General features: G+C 38.3%; 1 protein-coding gene and 1 long non-coding RNA gene across 5 annotated transcripts in view; one reads left to right on the plus strand and one right to left on the minus strand.

Moving 5' to 3' along the window:
* The first annotated feature begins 2,590 nt into the window (after positions 1–2,590).
* Positions 2,591–19,461, plus strand: part of COL19A1 (collagen type XIX alpha 1 chain) — a 337,142-nt gene continuing 320,271 nt past the window's right edge. For 3 of the 4 annotated variants that reach the window (XM_073336362.2, XM_078852102.1, XM_078852101.1), the window contains exons 1-4: positions 2,591–2,668; positions 5,544–5,673; positions 12,423–12,497; positions 13,057–13,156. In XM_073336362.2, the coding sequence (XP_073192463.1) occupies positions 5,580–5,673; positions 12,423–12,497; positions 13,057–13,156 (269 nt within the window). In that variant the 5' untranslated portion in view covers positions 2,591–2,668; positions 5,544–5,579. Of the gene's footprint in view, positions 2,669–3,908; positions 3,978–5,543; positions 5,674–12,422; positions 12,498–13,056; positions 13,157–19,461 lie in introns of those variants that run through there. The other variant, XM_078852100.1, reaches the window with a different exon arrangement.
* On the minus strand, positions 12,546–15,161 carry LOC140908690 (uncharacterized). Its single transcript, XR_012157956.2, has 2 exons — positions 14,975–15,161; positions 12,546–12,584 (listed from the first exon to the last, which is right to left on the minus strand). It is a non-coding gene; the product is annotated as an uncharacterized LOC140908690 (long non-coding RNA).

Genomic DNA, 19,461 nt, shown 5'->3' on the forward strand with positions numbered 1-19,461 from the left:
CCTTGGCCTCTTGGTTGGGCAGGGTCTGCTATAAGTAGATTTTGGAACTTGTCTGAGTCTAAAAGGTTTCAGAAACAGACCATGGTATTGCTTTCCTTTAGCCTTGTAATGGGGAGGTTTATTATTTCTGCCTGAAGGAGGAAATAGCCTGATCATTAAAGGGAGATTTTTATTTATTTTATTAATTTTTTTATGTCCATACCAAGCCCAAAGATCTAGTCCAGGATGTTGTTAATTGAGTGGGTGGGTCTGGAAATTACCTGTGAGGAAACTAACATGAAAAGTCTAGATAGGGAGTTTTGATCAATGCACGAAATCTCCTAAAACTATGAGTCCTGTAAACTCTATCACCATGTCAGGCAGTGCCTCTTACCAGTTTCCCTGGCAAGCCTTTGGTGTCTGGGATTTACTAATTAGCAAAAATGTCCAGGTTAGGCTTAAAAGCAAACCATTAACCAGAGTATATCTACAATAAAAGCAATGCAAATTAAATCTATGGAGACTGATGTTTTGACTACACTTCATTTGGAAAATCTGTGGCCCAAATTCTGCTCCGAAACATGAACATGCAACTACTGTTTGAATTCAGAACTATAAAACCTAATCCTGCAGTCATTATTAAGGACTTAATCATGTAGAGTGATTTGCATGGAAACATATATTGAAGGGTATTCTGCACTGCTCTATTTGATAGTGTGAAATATCTTCTTTATTTATAACAAATCCAAGTAGTCCTTAAAATTGTACATTGTCCCCTGCTCAAAATTTGGATGAATTTTCTGAGTCTTTGGAGGACAAAATTAATTCAAAGGATTTTTTAACTGAATATTTAATTGTAGGTACAAATTTTGTGCTATTTAGAAAAGAATCTTTATCTAATTGCCAAAATATTCATTAATTTTATCTTGTGAACACTGAAATCCAGTAAAGTCTAAGACACTCCTGGGTGCAGGCGTCTACGCTAGTGGATTTGAATCCAGTATATTTAGGCTATATGAACAGGACCTAAGCAGGGGTTGTAGAACTTCTGTAGATTTTATAGAAAGAGTAAAGAGAAAATAAAACATATTTTAAATTCATGAATCACAGTACATTTCACTAGTACTAGACCTCTATAATAGGGCCTTTTATCTTTTACTTTTGTGTTATGGCTTTTAAAATAGTCTCCACGCTTCCCGCTCAGAATCACAAAGAGCAAACTGCAGCCAAAACTCTTGTGAGTTGTCCCTTTGCCTTGGGACTATGCATTTGAATACGGGCTGCAGTATTAAGTTTTGCCTGCAGGATCAGACCCTTAGCTTCACAACAGTTCTATGAGATAGGGGAGCATTTCCATCTGCATTTTACAGACTGGAAAACTGAAGTCTAGGGATTTGTGACTTTCCCAAAGTCACAAAAGTCTGTGGCAGACCTGAGAACAAAAATTAAATGTGCTGACTCAGTCCTATATTTCAAGCCACAAGACTATTTTCTCTTTGTGATTCTGAGCTGGGAAGAGTAGAGACTGTTTTAAAAGTCATGTTAGAAAGATAAAATAAAAGAGTATGAACCATGACTTCAAGTGTGACTTATCTGTTGTCCTGTGCAGTTTTCATGTTGGGTGAAACCAGGAAGTACTGTTGGAAATTTTGTGAGGAAAAATCCAATATAATGAGATTTCTAGTTGATTTTAAGACCAAGTTCAGATAAGTTCCAGATAAACAACTTTTTTGGATGTTTATCCACTCAATATTAAACTATTGAACCCTTTGAGATTCACTCTTCACAAATCACCACCTCCTCCTCTTGACCTCAAAAACAGATCTACTGGAAAGAGAGAGAACTTTAAATACATTTAAATGAGATGCATTAAAATAAGATCCTGCTCTCCCTACCTTCTATGTATGTACTTGTAATCGTTTTCTTACTCTTTAGCCTTTTATCCTCTGGTTTACATGTCTAAAGGCTACACTGGAAGGCTGTCATGTGCATACTCAGAGGGCCCAAAAAAAGTACAGTTTAGCATATTCAAGTGAGAATTAGTGGCAAGGCTCAGTGTCACCATTTTATCACAGACAGATGATATTACAGTGCAAGAACAGACTGGCTTTTAAATGATGGGCTTAAAAAGGCAAACTAAATACCAGTCATCTGCTGTGCTTTGCAACATCAGTGCCATAAATAGGCGCATTCTCTTGGTTGGTTGGTTGGTTGGTTTTAAATTTATGATAAAGTATATAAAATTAATGACATGCTCACACTTAAGTGTTAAAAGCCAGTTGTCTGCTGGTGTGTTACTGCTATGCACAGTACTTCATAGCCACTGCTCCACAAACAGAATCCACACACCCTTTCATTCATGCAATCAAACCCAGACAATTTTATTTGTGGAATAGTTTATTATACAAATAAAATAAAATAAAATAAAATAAAATAACCTTTTTTACATTATTACCAGACTTGGAAGAGATTAGAGTGATTATGCAAAACCCATGACTATGTTGGTATCTGTCCTGTCTTGCAGTATATTCTGTGCTCACTGAGTGGGAGGGTCACACTGTGTGAGACTAATAAGGACAGAGCTGCATCCCACTCTTTGGAGACTGGCTCCAGCAACTCCTCAGCACTACAGCAGTTTTGTACAGACATTTACTGTGATTCTGGAGGACTTAATAAGTAAAAATTAAAGGTAAGCTGCTCATATTTGTAGTCAATGTTTACACATCACACACACACTCTACTGTATTTATGTGTTCAGCTCACTTTATTGCTAATCGAGTTTATTTCTGATTTTGACTGTACCCTATATATAAATACTATACACAGTATGTTTATATTCTGTTGCCATGCTGGATAACGTACGATATAAATCTGCTCACACTTGTGTAAATATGTTAGTATAGTTATGTCTGTGTGTATATTTGTTTCAATTAAAACTGCTAATCGAAATACTCCCAGTGCATATACTATAGTTAACAAAATGATTAAATGCTGTTACAAATTGGCACAAGGCCAAAATGTGTATATTTTTAAATACTTGTGGATGTACATATAATATGTCTATACACAAAAGCAAATATCTATTAGTCTGTAACCTCTTTCCTAATTGTGGGAGTCTGCTGGTCTAAATGCAGTAAGCTGAAATGGTTTAGTGAAAAGGGGATATGATAAAAGAAAGGGCAACCCTTTATTGGGAATTTGCAGGTGCACAGCCCAAAACCTATGTGGATCTAAGGGGCTCTTGAGTTTTTCTGCGTTGAATCACATTGCTCCCCTCCATTTCACTGCCAGTCATACTTTTATTTGACTACATGCTGTTGAGGCAGAGAGAGACTGATCTTCCACCATGTCCCCTGCAATTCCTACCTGGAGGCAGCAAGCGCTGCCCCTCCCAGCCCCACCTGCCCTTTATTTTTTGTTAGTTTTCTGGTAAGTTTGACCAAGTGTTGCGGCAGCTTCGCTCGTGGCCCCAGCTGAGGCCGGCTTCTCCGGGGGTGCAATTTTCCAGCGGAAAAGCCAGTTAGGATAAATGCAAATCAGCGGGGCCCGCTCCCGTAGGGCATGAGCCCGAGCCGCTGGCGCTGCGCTCTCCTGGCGGGGCCCCAGGAAGGGCTCTGCACGGGGAACCGCGGGGCTGGCCAGCCGTCGGCGGGTGCAGCACTCACAGGCCTCGGGCTGGGGGCACCCCCCACTCAGACATGGGGGCGGGGGACGTGCTCACCCCTGCCTCACGCGGCGCGCTCACCTCTCTGACAGGGATGTGGCCACGGGGGGCGCGCGGGCGGCGCGTGAACAGCCGCGAGGGGTGGGGTCCTGCGCCCCCAGCTTTTGCAGCGGGCGCCGCCGACTCCTTGCCGCGAGCCGGGCTCCGGGAATTACGGTTCCCAGATGCTTTGGCGCGTCTCCGCCCGGCTGGCAGAGCTGCAGGACGCGCCCGCCCGCTGCCGCTCCGGGGAGGAAGGAGTTGGGCTGGGGACAAAGGGCTTCGGACTCGAGAGGTGGGGGACGGGGAGCGGGGGTTGTGACCCTGGGGGTAGCGGTGACTGGGAGCTAACGCTTGAGGCTGGCTGGGGAGGTTGGAGCTGGGCAGAAGTTTGCAAAGACGGCAGGAAAGCAGCGGCTGCTAGGAGTCAAGACCCTACAGGCAGCGCCCCTGGTATTGCTACTGCTTCGGGCAAACTGACCAGCACCGTGTGAGGCCTTGGCCCCTCCCCGGGAGCGAGTGCTCTGGCTTGCCCACACTCTAGCAGCTTGGACGTGTTCATGTGCAGAGCAGCAGAGGAATTAAGGATCTGCACATTTTCTCCCTTCTGCTGCCCAGTTATCTCAGTGCCTGTCAACGGGTATCTGCGTGTATTTTACTGTCTGAAAAACAAATCAAAATTAATCAGAGCAACTAAATTTCCAAGGCGGGCTGTGTTACAGTCTGGACCGTCATAAACTCGAGTCAGTTCTTGCTATTAAGTTCTGACATGTTGATTGTAGACGTGATTGATCATCTTCTGAAGTAATAAACTAGCGATGACTCAACATACAGAGATACAGTAGGCATGGTGAAGGAGATAGCGGCATTAGCAATTGGTAACAGTGTTATTTAATTTGTAAGAGCTTTTCAGGGTTTGAGAGCCATAGGCTTTCAGCTCTAGTGCACTGAAGTCTTCTTGTAAAGCAGGTGCAGGAACTTACACCATGATGTTCTTTTGACATATATTCACTTTGTGTTACTGTCTGTACTGCTGACTGACAGAATAACCATGAAGATGAAAATAGTGCAGCACAAAAATAATCATAAATTTCCGGAGCAGACATACCAGCTGTATTTTTTCTTCAGTTCATCTTCATATTACAAGACAACATCACACTTTCTCTAAGAAAAATATGAATAATAATGTATTGTTGCATTTCACTGTGCTTTGTTAAATCCATACTTTCCTGCTAGTTGTAATTGGTTTAGAAGAAGCCCAGTATTGTGTTTGGAAGACAAAGATATTTTGTTGGACAAGTTTCATTCTTTTTAAATAAGATTTAAACTGCAAATTTAGGTCAGGCTGCCCTAGTCACTGGCATATTTCGCAAAGAAGAAAAATGTCTCCTATGACTATTTTGTTTTTAAATAAAAGACAAAAAAAAAGCAATGAGAAGTTTTCCTCAGTTAATCTGATGACAGCTTCAGCAGTCATTCTGCAGCACTGTGTCACCAAACAGTTAAACTAAAATATCTAAGACTAAAAAGCTAGGAGGGGGGAAAAAAAGAAACTAGTCATTCTAATGAATGATAATTTAGTGGCTTATTTAATAATATCTGAGTTAGTATTACTGTAAATGAATTGCTCATAAAACTAGAAAAGTGCCATGAAATACATTTATTACCCAATTCTAAATTCAGATTAGTCTGAAAACTTTTTCAGAGCTTCTTGAACACAGATAAATGATACACATTGTGTAAAACCAATGACTTTCTCTTTTCTTTACAAATAAATTTCTTCCTTGTGGTTTTTTTGTGGGGGACTGGGAAAGGGAGAATAAGAAGATATTGTTCCCATTGTGAGTATTTTTTGTTTCAGATCTGTGGTCATTTTTTCACATGTGTCCGAGGGGAGATGAAGCACATTGGATTCTGCATAATTTGGCTTTGGATAGCAATTCTCTTCCTCCTTCCTGTTTCAATTTATATGGCAGCCACGGACAAGACAGGTACCTCTCTCTCTTTTTTTTTTTTTGTAGCCATACAGTCAAAAGGCTGAGGACAAGTCTCAATACTGACACAGCTCAACAAATAAATAATGCTGCATAGAAAGTTAATGGACCACGTAAGTATATGAAGTTACAGAAGCTCAATCAGTTTTAACATCTCTTTGAAGAAGTCCGTATCTGATGTATCTAAAGGCAGTGTTTTTGTTTCCTGTAGATAAAGAGGAATATATTTTTAGAAGCAGTTTAGCCACTTGAAATTTTGCAATGTAGTCCCCTGATATTTTCTGTTTTTAATATTACATATCCAAAAAGAGTCCAGTCCTGGGCTTGAAAAATCTAGAACTCTTTTAAACAAAATCGTATTATTGATTCTGTGTTTTAATCTGAGGAAAGCATTTTTAAGAGCCCCAAAGGCATGCCAACCACCTTAGAGAGGTAGAATAAGGCAGTTCCTTGCCCCTAAATAAACAGAGGAGAGGGGAAAGAGAGATAATACAGTATTCTAGCAAAATGGTGACAGTAAAGTTTGGTGCATTACTTCTATGATTTGCCCCTCGTTTCTTAGCTCCCTCTTGCCATCTGTCTCTTATCTAGCTCTCTTGTCTCAAACAACATCCTTCTCCCCATCTCTTGTCCCATTTCTTCTTCTGTAGTCTGTCACTATAACTCACCATCTCTGAGAAATAAATCACTTGTATGCTTGTAAATGGGACCGTCTGGTATGATATTGCATCAAATAATGACTTGGAAGTTTCCTGGGGTTGGCCCACATCTCAGTTCCCTTCAGCATGCCTAACATCGCTAACAGAAAAGGTTTTTTTATTTGTTTTTTTTAAAGAAAGATAAACAATTAGGACCTGATTTTCAGAGATGCCTACCCTCTAGAAAACAGTTGAAGGCAATGGCAGTTGTGTGATCAGCGCTACTGAAAATCAGGCCTGAGCTGTTTAAGATTAGTGCCTTGCACAATGGGACTCCAATCCTGATTAAGGCCTTTAAGTGCTACTGGAGTACAAATAATAAATAGTAGTGATAATTGTGATTGGGCAATGTACAAGTAGTACATTGTGGAGAATCTGAGTTTGGGTTCTAAACTCTCTTTTGAACTTTTAGAGCAGCAAAAGCTAAGAGCTTTGTATGTATATTATTATCAAACCCTGGGAGGTGGGAGGGTAAACCTCCTCAAATAACCCTTCAATAATCCCCTCTTGCCATTTGAAGGAGTGTAGTTCATGGGCACATCCAGCTACCTCATTTGGAGGGTTGAGGAAGGAACACTTTAAAAGGGCTGCAGAAGACGCTCAAATGATCGACATGAACTTATGTACAATTTAAATTAAATACATTTGAAAACAAAATGGAGTGCAACTCCCTCTTGTCAGGTAAAAGGCTTTTCAATTAAATGTAAGCGAGTCATAGAAGACTGTTTAGGCCATGAGAGATGGCAGGGACACGTGAAAGGAGAGACAAATATCTAAACTCCTTACACTTTTTCTTCTTTCATTTAATCCAAGTGACTCCCTTTTTCTCTCCTCAAGGTCAGTTCATCCTGGATGGTGCTCTTGCTTTTGCTTCTTCCTCTCAAGATTCTTGCATGGCAACCCTTGCAGTGACACTTCTTTATGGCTGTCCTGTGTCACCATTTGTACTTGTGCCATTTGCCCCTACTCAAGCTATGCTGTACCAATAGAGTTTGCTTCTGTACAAGTCCCATACTATTTTGCCTCAGGATCCTGACAACCCCTATAGTATAGTCTAATTGTGCTACTGTTTTTTGGTGGAAGGCTTTGAAATGGAGGGAGAGTTCCCACTTAAGTTTAATTATAAAAAATACAGGAAATCAATCATGCAAAAGAAAGGGTAAAGCTACATGTGTGGATTAATATGGTAAGGGGAGAGATTTGTTTTCCATTTAATATTCTGAACGTGTCTTGGAAATGATTTCATTTCATTAGTTAATATTATTGTAATTAAAGAAATGGCAGTGCTGAAAAGAGGAAATGTTAAAGAGTGTGACAGATTACTCTGGGCCTGCTTCAGGCAGTCTTCCTTAGGCCCTGTTGAGTGTGCTGACATCTGTTTGATTCACAGCAGTGATCCCTTTCAGTTTTTGTTGTGTGCAGAACTTCTGGTGTACTAACCATTTACTGGAGGGAAGTGATTACTTCTAAAAATAAAATATAATAAATCTAAGGGAGAGGATAGGGTTACCAGACTGAAGTTCATGAAGTTCTCCACAGCCATGTGTTAAACCTAAATATACTGAGGAAAAGTTTTCTCCTAATTCTTTTATTTTGTTTGTATGGTTGATTTAACTAGTTTTTGATTATTGGGAGCATGTGCTTTCACAATATGGAACTGAGTCAACTCTAGAAAGTTCTAATGTGATCATTTCTAAATTCTGCTTGAATGCTAATAGTTCTGTCTCATTCTGATTGTCTTATCCAACTTTTTGCTATGAGTACCCCTTTTGTAACATGGGCTGCTAAGCTTTGTTGTCTGACCTGTGACAAATATGGCATATGAAAGGTTCTGGGCTGCCAACAATACTGGAAAAGATCTGCTGGATTTCCACTGCCTTTGACATGAAGTATGTTATGAAAAATGTTGACTCAAACACCACTAATAATTTCAGGGGCACACTCCAATGCAATTTTTTAAGTCTGATATGAAAAAAATGCCTCATTATAGAACACGATATATTAATATTAGATAAAAAGATGTTAATACTATAGTGAGTTGATTCATACATTAGGCATTCTCAATGTATAAGCTGCCAGACTTGAACTCTTAGGCTGTGTTTACACTAGGAGAGCTAGGGGTGTATTCCCCAGCTTGCATACACATATTAGCATGAGTATAAATAGTAGTGTAGTCATGGTAGCGTGAGCAATGGCAGAGATGGCATGGTTTAGCCATGCTGAGTACAAACCCACCTGAAACTGGTGGGTACATACTCATCACAGCTAAGCCATGTCACTGCTGGTGCTGCCATGGCCTGTGCTGCCATGGCTGTGCTACTGTTTGTACTCCATGCTAGCTCTCATTAAGCTACTGCTAGTACATGTATGGAAGTTGGGGAATCACACCCATAGCTTGAACTGTAGGTGTAGCCTTATAAATTACTGGGAGTTGAAGTTTGTACTGTATGCCATTAGAAAGTTAATTAATCTTAGACTTGCATTAAAGCTTCAGGTTTTATCTATGATTCGCATGTGAGAATATATACATGTAGTATATAGACTTTTTTGTAGAGTTGAAAGAATTTTATTGATTTACAAGACTAAAATCAATTAGTAGAACTCATGAATTTCTATAATTTAAGTTCTATACCCATTCTATGGATGGATAGCCTTATGAATTGTATGTACATTACATTTTCAGTGTTCTTTTCAGGTAGCTTTTCCATTACCATTTACTTTTAATGGAAATCATGGAGTTAAAACTAGACACAAAGCAATGCTCTGCTCGGCTACTTTTACTCTAGTGTAATGTAACTGAGTAGTGAATCAGGCCATAGTTTTTATGTCCTTGCTGAATGTAAAGAATTCTCTTGTTTTCTTGATTGTTGTCTTTATGCAGTCTCCTTGTCTAATTTAATTTTCTAACCTCTCTAGTCTGACCCATGACAAAAGTGGTGTATACAAGTGCCAGGATTGTCAGCAATAGTTAAAAATCATGCTGGACCTTCCTTCCTCACTATAAACAGATATTGTATCAGCCTATAAAATTGAAGGCTGTCAGCTCCTTGTATGAAAAAGAATATGTAGGGGAAGCTGTTGCTCTTAACATTCTAATCTCTTGGCTCAGCTGTCTAGGAAAATATACTATTGAGGTGATGGGGTCATTTTTAGCACAAACTAGAAGAAGAATTGCACTAGTTCTTTCAGTTTTTGAGGGTGTACAGAATACAACCAGCAAAGTAGCATTCATGTGACCTTAGTATCTGTGCTTCCTGCCATGACTGTTACGCCTTTGATAAAAATACACCCCCGGTGCATTACATGGTCTTAGGCATCTCAGGAACAACTTCAGTCAGCAGGATAGCAGAGAAATTAAGGCTCGAATCTTCACTTGGACTTAGTGGAGAGGGACCAGAACGAGCCAGGTCCAACTCCCGGATCCGCAGCCCTAGTGTAAGTTAAAGCTGCTGGACAGGAGTTATGCTGGTGTCAATTCAGAGTAACTCCCTTCACTGCCACAGAGTTTCAGAGTAACAGCCGTGTTAGTCTGTATTCGCAAAAAGAAAAGGAGTACTTGTGGCACCTTAGAGACTAACCAATTTATTAGAGCATAAGCTTTGATTGTCATGCACATTGTGTAGAGAGTTGTCACTTTGGATGGGCTATCACCAGCAGGAGAGTGAATTTGTGTGGCGGGGTGGAGGGTGAGAAAACCTGGATTTGTGCTGGAAATGGCCCACCTGATGATCACTTTAGATAAGCTATTACCAGCAGGACAGTGGGGTGGGAGGAGGTATTGTTTCATATTCTCTGTGTATATATAAAGTCTGCTGCAGTTTCCATGATATGCATCTGATGAAGTGAGCTGTAGCTCACGAAAGCTTATGCTCTAATAAATTGGTTAGTCTCTAAGGTGCCACAAGTACTCCTTTTCTTTTTGCCACAGAGTTGTTATAGATGTATATTGGTGTAAATGAGAGCAGAATCAGGCCTGTGTGTTTTCTGTCGGTTCAGGGATAAAAATTATCTAATGCGAACGTGACTCTATGCTCTAGAGTGTATATTTCCGCCAGAGTATTAGAAGTACAGTAAGTACATTATAACAGAGAACTCACTACACAATAAATACAACTGAGAATGGGCTTGTATTGCCAACTAGGAGTTTGATGAAAGATTACATATAAACTACTGAGATGGCAACACAAAGACTCTTACAATTCTGCATATTGTCCTGGGAAAAATTGCCTCTAATGTGACTTGTTCTTTGGTAGGAACAGTAGAAATAAATATAGTATCTGTCTTCTTACATATCTGTTAATTGATATATTTGAAACAAATCTGCCCATAAATTACCTTGCTTTCTAATTGTGGGCTGTAGTTTAGACAAACGAAACAGGGTTTTTGACAGAATCTGATGCATATTACTGCCTTCACCCAATCTATGTTTAAACATTTCTGAAATGAAGATGACATTGGTTTCATTAATCATTTTGTGAGGTAATAATTTTTTTTATCTAAACTATATCTTCCAGCTATAAATTTACTAGTTACTTCAAATTAGCCACTTAAGCTAATTGTAAAGATGTGATACTGTTATACATTGAGTTGAATTCAAGATTTTTGGGGAAGAATGTATTTTCTGTATTATTACAGAGTCAGTGTTATATTGCAGGCATTTTACAATTACAAGTGTAACCATTTTCCGGGTCAACTTTCAGTCTCCAACATATTTGGAAATCCTTTAAATATAGACTATTTCTAGGTTAGTGCTAGTTAATTCCTCCTCTCTTTTCACTGAATGGATACATTGGAAAGCCCAGTGTCTTCCACTGCTGAAACTTCAGGCTTATTTTGGCAATCTTTTCTGGGCACTTCAACTCAAGACAGGATTGCATGCCAACAGAGTTTCTGGACAAAATCCTGCTTTCCTTCCCTCTAGTAGTCCCAATAGACTTCAGTGGGACTATTTTCATGAGTTTGGTAAAAAGATACAGCCCTGTTTTAACATGCAAAAAATTGACCTTAGTCTTTATCCACTTCTTGAAAAAGTGTGTGTGTGTGTCTCTTTACTGAAGCATAAAACTGCTGCAGCATGATAAATGTTGGGTTAAGCTTCACGGATATTAGATTTTAAGGTTTTGGAAATGTAGGAGTCCATATATAGGCCCTCATACTTAAGTACTACTTATTAGAGACAAGCTAGTAAGAAGGGTTATTACTTAAAAGTTTTTAATATACTTCCTCAAATTGTTAAACTAATTTACCCTATTTTATTATGATTTCAGCTGTTAAATGTAACCACTCTGTTAGACTTTGCCTCTGCATGTGTACTATATTACAAATATTAGAATACTGTGCTTGTTTGTTTCTAGTAAACACATCAATGCATAGTTAAAACAATCCCTAATGCAAAGCTGCTTAATTTGTAACAGTCTTTTAAAGAGGCAAGCAATGAGATATTGTTTATATAATATGACAATATCCTTATTAATCCACATTTTGAGATTATTTTCTACACTGCAAATAACATTTAACTGTTGCGAGGGTAATCCATCATATACTTATAACTTTTATTGTTGTATCTTCATAATAGCATCTGCTGTAAAATCTTCTTTTTTTCAAAGTTTACTGTACACATAACCCCTCACCCCTGCCAAGCATATGGTGTTCTGTTTTATGGTATTCTTGACTGGAGAAAAAAAGTTGTAAGAATGTAAATATTATTTCCCACAGTGGTTGAATAGTTAATATGTGCTTGCTTTAATCACAAATGATTGAATTAAAACATGATTACATCTTATCTGTTTATAATTATAGTATTAAGAGAATATTTTGTACACTAAAATGTAATTACTGTTGTTTTAATATGGTAGTTTGGTTTATTTCATAATCCTAAATATAAAGAAACAAGAAGGAATATTAGTAGTAATCTAATTACATTGAAAATTGAACTCTGTTCATGTTGCCTTGCAATTCACTGTTTATTACACATGGCAATAATTTTGTCTGATTTATTTTTTATTTGCTAATGTTTGATGGGAGCTGTTATACTGTATTCTTTTGTAGTTAAAGTGTGTCCTATAATGAGACCAGATGGACATCAGCGTAGACATATCTACAAAGAAAATCTTGATGTTTCAGGTAAGTGACTTTTTTAATACAAAAGATAGAGCATCTAAAATTTACAAACCTTGGGTGAAATCCTGGCCCCATTGAAGCTGGCTTTAACTGTAAAGAGACAATAAAGCATTTTAAATTAAAGCTGTCTTTAATATTAGAAAAATTGTTTTTATTAAAATTAGAATAAATTTCTGTAATTTTCTGGCTTAAGTTCTATACATATACATTGGGTTTTTTTTAATTCTTACTTGTAAAATTAGTCTGGATTTAACATTCACTTCTCAGACTTACTGTAGATCTGCAGCATAGTTATTCTCATTAGTTCAGATGGTAAAAGAAAACAGCCAGTGCATTCCTCAGAGGTTGAAAAGTCAAGAGCTGAGGGAATTTCACACTCATATCCCTTCCTATGAGAAAATGCAAACTGGAAATTTCTGTGACCTAAAGCATTGGGATTTGAAATAGCCTGTCAGTCTATAGACTAGAAAAGCATCAAGCATACTAAAAATCAATACTTTCCCCAGGCTTTAAAATTGCATTAAACAAAGAGTAGACTAAATTAATATATCACATTTCACAGGTTTTGATCTAGCAGAAAGCTTTTCCCTGAGACAGGCATCTTGTGGAGGTGAAAAAACCTGTTTTAAACTGGGAAGCACACCTCTTATCAGAGACACTCGGTAAGTAAAACAATACTTTATCCCTAAATATCTTTAACAGAATCCAAGCTAAATACTAGGTACCGACTAATATATTAAGCAGTGTATTCAGATAATGCCACAGAAAGATGTATATTAGGACTGTCAATTAGTCACAGTTAATTCATGCAATTAACTAAAAAAAATTAATGGTGATTAATCACAGTTTTAATCGCATTGTTAATAAAATACCAATTGAAATGTGTTAAATATTTTTGGGTGTTTTTCTAAATTTTTAAATATATTGATTCCAATTACAACACAGAATACAAAGTGTACACTGCTCACTTTATATTATTATTTTTATTACACTGTAATTTTATTGCACTGTAAAAATGATAAACGAAACAGTATTTTTCAATTCAACTCATACAAATACTGTAGTGCAATCTCTTTATCATGAAAGTGCAACTTACAAATGCAGATTTTTTTTTTTTGGTTATATAACTGCACTTAAAAACCAAACAATGCAAAACTTTAGAGCCTACAAATCCACTCGGTCCTACTTCTCAGTCAGCCAGTTGCTAAGACAAACAAGTTTGTTTATATTTACGGGACATAATGCTGCCCACTTCTTATTTACAGTATCACCAGAAAGTGAGAAAAAGCATTTGCATAGGACTTTTGTAGCCGGCATGGTAAGGTATTTACGTGCCAGATATGCTAAACATTTGTATTCCCCTTCATGCTTCAGCCACCATTCCAGAGGACATGCGTCCATGCTGATGACGCTGGTTTAAAAAAAAAATTCATTAATTAAATTTGTGACTGAACTCCTTGGGGGAGAACTGTGTCTCTGCCTCTATTTTACCTGCATTCTGCCATATATTTCATGTTCTAGTAATCTTGGATGATGACTCAGCACGTTTTTCATTTTAAGAAAACTTTCACTGCAGATTTGACAAAACACAAAGAAAGTACTAATGTGAGATTTCTAAAGATAGCTACAGCACTTGACCCAAGGTTTAGGAATCTGAAGTGCCTTCCAAAATCTGAGAAGGATGAGGTGTGGAGCATGCTTTCAGAAGTCTTAAAAGAGCAACACTCAGATGTGGAAACTACAGAACCCGAACCACCAAAAAAAGAAAATTAACCTGAGTCAGATGCCACCAGCAAAAGATGGTGAAAATGAACATGTATCGGTCCGCACTGCTTTGGGTTGTTATCGAGCAGAACCCGTCATCAGCATAGACGCATGTCCTCTGGAATGGTGGTTGAAGCGTGAAGGGACATATGAATCTTTAGCATCTGGCACGTAAAGATCTTGCGATGCCAGCTACAATAATGCCATGAGAACGCATGTTCTCATTTTCTGGTGACATTGTGAACAAGAAGCGGGCAGCATTATCTCCTGTAAATGTAAACAAACTTGTTTGAACGATTGGCTGAACAGAAATAGGACCGAGAGGACTTGTAGACTCTTAAGTTTTACGCTGTTTTATTTTCAAATGCAGGGGGTTTTTGTACATAATTCTACATGATAACTTTCATGATACAGAGATTGCACTACAGTACTTATATTAGGTGAATTGAAAAATATTATTTCTTTTGTTTTTTTTACAGTGCAAATATTTGTAATAAAAAATAAAGTGAGCACTGTACACTTTGTATTCTGTGTTACAATTGAAATCAATATATTTGAAAATGTAGAAAACATCCAAAATATTTAAATAAATGGTACTCTGTTATTGTTTAACTGTGTGATTAATCGCTTGACAGCCCTAATATATATGTTAGCCTTTAGGTGTTTTCATTTGTAACAATCTTTCCATTCAGAAACTGTAGTTATTAAAGTTTTACCTCATCTTGATTGCAGAGACCAAACAGATGAAAATTGAATGAAATGTATGCTACTCCTTAGTATGCCATAGTGCTGGTATTGAAGTTATTTCTCTTTCTCTAATGAGGAAGTTTAATTATTACCACCCTGATCCAGTGCTCACTGAAGTTAATGGTAGTCTTTCCACTGACTTCTGTGGATGTTCGGTCTGGCCCTGTATGGATTAAAATTAGACTGAGTTGCAAATAAAATACTGATTCTATAGTCTTTCCTCAGATAAAATTCTCCTTGAATTCATACCTGTTTCTTTCCTCATTTTTCTTAGAGTTTGTCCTTCCTTCCTTTTGCTTTTTTTTTTTAATGTTCTTTTTGGACTCATCTTGGTCTGACTTTCTTCACACTTCTCTTTTTTTTTTTCTTTTCTGTTTATACTTTCCAGGGGTGGAGTTAATTTGTATGCGAGTTTCTTATCTACCTCCAGCAGCTCCCAGTTTCTTCTTCTACTGGCTTCATTTCCTGCTTCTTGTACTCTGTTCTTACCACAGTACATGCTTCAAAGAGTGAATAATGGATTTTTCACTTTACTGGCAATTCCAAACAATAACAAACTCTTTCATTTCTGGCTGAACGGAACACAACATTTTTTTGGCAAATAAAAAAGTTGAAAATATTTGGAGTGGAGTTGAAAAGAAAAGTTTCATTTTGACCTAACCTGAAATTTTTCATTTAGATTTTAGGCACTCTTACAAAAAGGACTAGATTGATAAAATGCCAGATGGGAGGAGAGAAGCAGATTTATAACTTTTAGCCAAGTGAATAGGATACTTTTTCAGGGGTGTAGGAGACCCAGGTTCAATTCAGCCTCTGCCTGATGAGGAGAAACAAATTGAACTTGGTTCTACCGCATTGTAGGAGAGTGTCCTAACCATTGGGCTATGGTATATTCTGGTTTCTCTCTCCTATTGAAGCTGTAGCACTGTGAATAATTAGTTAAATAATATCTGGAACAGGGACATGAACTTGGGTCTCCTACGTCCTAGGTGAATTGTCATTCTTGTTCTCTGTGGCTTGATTATGACTATTTATTGTCATTCACAGTGGCAGTTCATAGTCATTCATAATAACGACGAAGAGTCATTAGGCCAGAGAGAGGAAAGAGAGTGAGAATGAGTATGTAGCTTCCTCCCTTCTTCCCTCACCCCTCCACCTCCTGGCATTTTGCTTTTGTAAAAATGCCGAAAATTAAAATAAGTTTCAGATCAGGTTCAAACAAAACATTTTTGTTTCAATAATATTGAAACACTTAGAATTGTTTTTTGTTCTGTCTTAATTATTCAGCTAAGTTGACATAAATTTATGAATAATTTCAGGTTGGCAGAAACCACATTTTTCGGCAAATAAACTATTTGCCAAAAAAAGGTCATCCAGCTCATTTTATATACTAATTATTCTAAACATCAGAAGAATAATATCCTTCTTGGCTATGGAACCATCCTATAGAATTCTATAGCAGATATATGATGATCACATTCTATAAAGTGATTTTAAATAAACCTGCAGGAAGTGTATCACGTTCTATTCTGTTCTGTAGGACCTTTCCATAAGGTTGGTGATAGTGTTAGTAGATTTCAGGGGAAGTTCTTCTCCCACTCCCAAGGTGCCTGACCAGTGCTCTCCGTACCGCTTCTGTCCCCAGCTGCCCTTTACAGCTTCCTTACACTCGCTCTGCTACACTGAGTGAAGGAACAGCCAGAACTGGAAGCAGTGAAATGAAGGGAAACAGGATGATAGCTACTGGTTGATGCTCAGCAGGTCCTAGTATTTGGAGGGCAAAGTTGCCTAAAGAATCTGTCAGCGTTATTTTTCTTGCTTGCCTCCTTTCAGTTTGCTGGTCAGGGAACAGCTCATTTAAGCCTCTGGGATGAAGAGGGGGAAGTCCAGCCGTGGTGGTGGTTTTTTTTGTTTTGTTTGTTTTTTCTCCTCTCCCCTTTCCTCTGCCTTCAACCCTGTTTTAGGCCATGGATAATGAACTCAAGTGAAGGGTGAGCCCAGACACGAGAGAGGATGGCTATGCAGGCCTGTACTGCTTTTAGCTTTACATATTTAAAAAGAAAAGTAGGCTTTTCTGTCCAATCTTTCTGTCCATTGTATCCAACTACAATAGATGTGCAATTTAGGCTGATGTGACTGCTGGAATTATTAGCAGTGAAATACTTAAGAATGTTGACATTTTAATATAATTAGGCTGGAGAGTTATTATCTTATTGATCTTAATAGGGACAGGTCAAGACTTGCAGAGAATTTGTTTTTCAGCCTGTCTTCATGGTGAGGAAGGATCATAGGTTCACATTCAGAAATATATCTCCGTAATCAGAGAAAAGCTTGGAACACTTTTAAAATGAAAATTTAAACTTTGCAGAATTTCAGACTGATGTGGGGGAATATCAGATGGGCTCCTCCTGGTATGTGGGCTGGGACTTTGAAGTCTATGGTTTAATGTAAGTTATGATTTCTCAGGGGAATCAACTTTTCTGTGGATTATTACCTCCATTTTGTAGCAAAATGCAAAACATAACACAATTTACTTTTTCTACTTTTTTTAAATGTATAATATTTCTCAGGTTTTCTGCTAAAACAGCTTGTTTGAAGCCTTTCAGTACTTTCAGATATTGTTTCTAAACACTTGAGCTGCTTTTTAGAAAGAGAAATTTCATAAATTAATTTGAAAGGTTGACTGACAGTAAGGAGAGTAAAGTCACTGTAATTTGATATGATGGGATTATAAAGAAAGCTGGTCGGGAACACAGATACCTGCCACCAGAAATACTTTATCTCAGTTGCCCAGCCACAGTGTTTTTAATACATTCTTTTTCATTAAATCGCCTTCTTTTACATTGTGTCAGATTATGTAGTTCCAGACATCTCAGTTTAATCAGATGCAACACGACTTACATGTTCATCCCATCTGATAGGATATGTAAATAGATCTGGTATGCTGTGAGTAGCAGAACACTGGTACCCATACTACAGGAAACTAGAAGGTATCTGATTAAGCTGACTAGCAAATGTCAAGATCTCCACTTTCATTTGACTCATTCAGCTACAGTGTGGGTAATAAGCTATGCTTTCCACTGTTCTTGCGTGATGCCATTTGGGTTTTTTCAGTTGCTCTGGAATAATGCCACAGCTATTTATATGTTTGTAAATAAGTTGCTGTCAGGGCGTTTACTGCTCCACACTAGGGCACCTCCTTGTGGCTTATCTGCAGATTAGCTGTCAATGAGTCTGACCCCCGCTTCTTCAGTTGCTTACTCCATGGTCGGTCGGTCTGTCTCTGGACACAGGGTACTCCCTTTTTGCTACGTGGCTCTTCAGCCAGGTCACTATAGTCCTCCCCTTCCAGGTAACAAAGACCCAGTGGCCAGACAGTCCATTTAAACTCTCAGCAGTCTTCCAATCCACTTCCCAATCTGTGCCAATTTCCCAGTGGTTGGCAGGGTAACCCAAGCCTGCCCACTACTCTGGGTTCCAGCCCAGGGATCCTATGCCTAGCAACTATGGTCTGCTCAACCTCAGACCTTGTTGCTGTGCCCCTGCGTTCTTTCCTACCTTTTTCTTCTCTATCTTCTTGCCCACCTCTGGGTTACCAGTGGAGTTTCCTCCCCTCCTCCCCCTTTTGGCTTTTTGCCAGAGTCTGTAGTCCAAGACAGAATCCCAGGGGCTTTTCTCACCCTAGACCTCTTCCTAGAGAAGAGGGGACTTGGTTAAGTATAAGGGAGTGACTGTAGAGCTCCTCCCTGCTGCCTCTCTTACCACCAACTTCCTCTTTATAGGCCTGCCCCAGCTTCTCCCACAGCTCATTACACTGAGTTTGGGGTATTTCCTGTCTCTGTATCTCTTATGTTCAAGACATTTTAAAGGGTAAAGATTGTCACCAGTGACAGGAGGCTAGTGTGCACAGCTTATGTTTTATACTACATAGAAAGAATAACAATTTGATTATATTTATGCAAGTCCTTTGTTAATGGTTACTATGAGTAGATGGTGAAGTTTTAAATTAAAATACTATAAGTCAGATGCTGCAGTCCTTACCAGATATTACGTTCATTGGGAGTTATTCCTGAGTAAGACGTTTGGGACTTGGCCTCTAGACACTAAACAAAATGCACGGTATGTGACAATCTGATTCTAGAGTCATCGTAATCTTATAAAATATATTGTTTCATTCTGTTTTAATAAATATAAATAATGGAGAGGTATTTCAGTAGGTATGGTTTAATGAGGTTGTAAAGGAAGTGAACAAGCTAGTTACTTTGCTAGTGTGAGAGGAGCTGAAATACTGTGTATGAAGGTAAATCTCCAGACACAGGAAAAAGTTGTCACCAAGTTTTGGTTACTTTTTGCCTCAAAAGTCTGCAGAGTAGTATTGGCTATTCAGGAGTTTCAGAGGCACGGTTGGAAAGCTGAGAATAAGCATATAAATGGCCACAACTACAGTGTGTCCCAT

This window comes from Lepidochelys kempii, chromosome 3 (genome assembly GCF_965140285.1).
Source record: "Lepidochelys kempii isolate rLepKem1 chromosome 3, rLepKem1.hap1, whole genome shotgun sequence".
Lineage (NCBI taxonomy): Eukaryota > Metazoa > Chordata > Testudines > Cheloniidae > Lepidochelys > Lepidochelys kempii.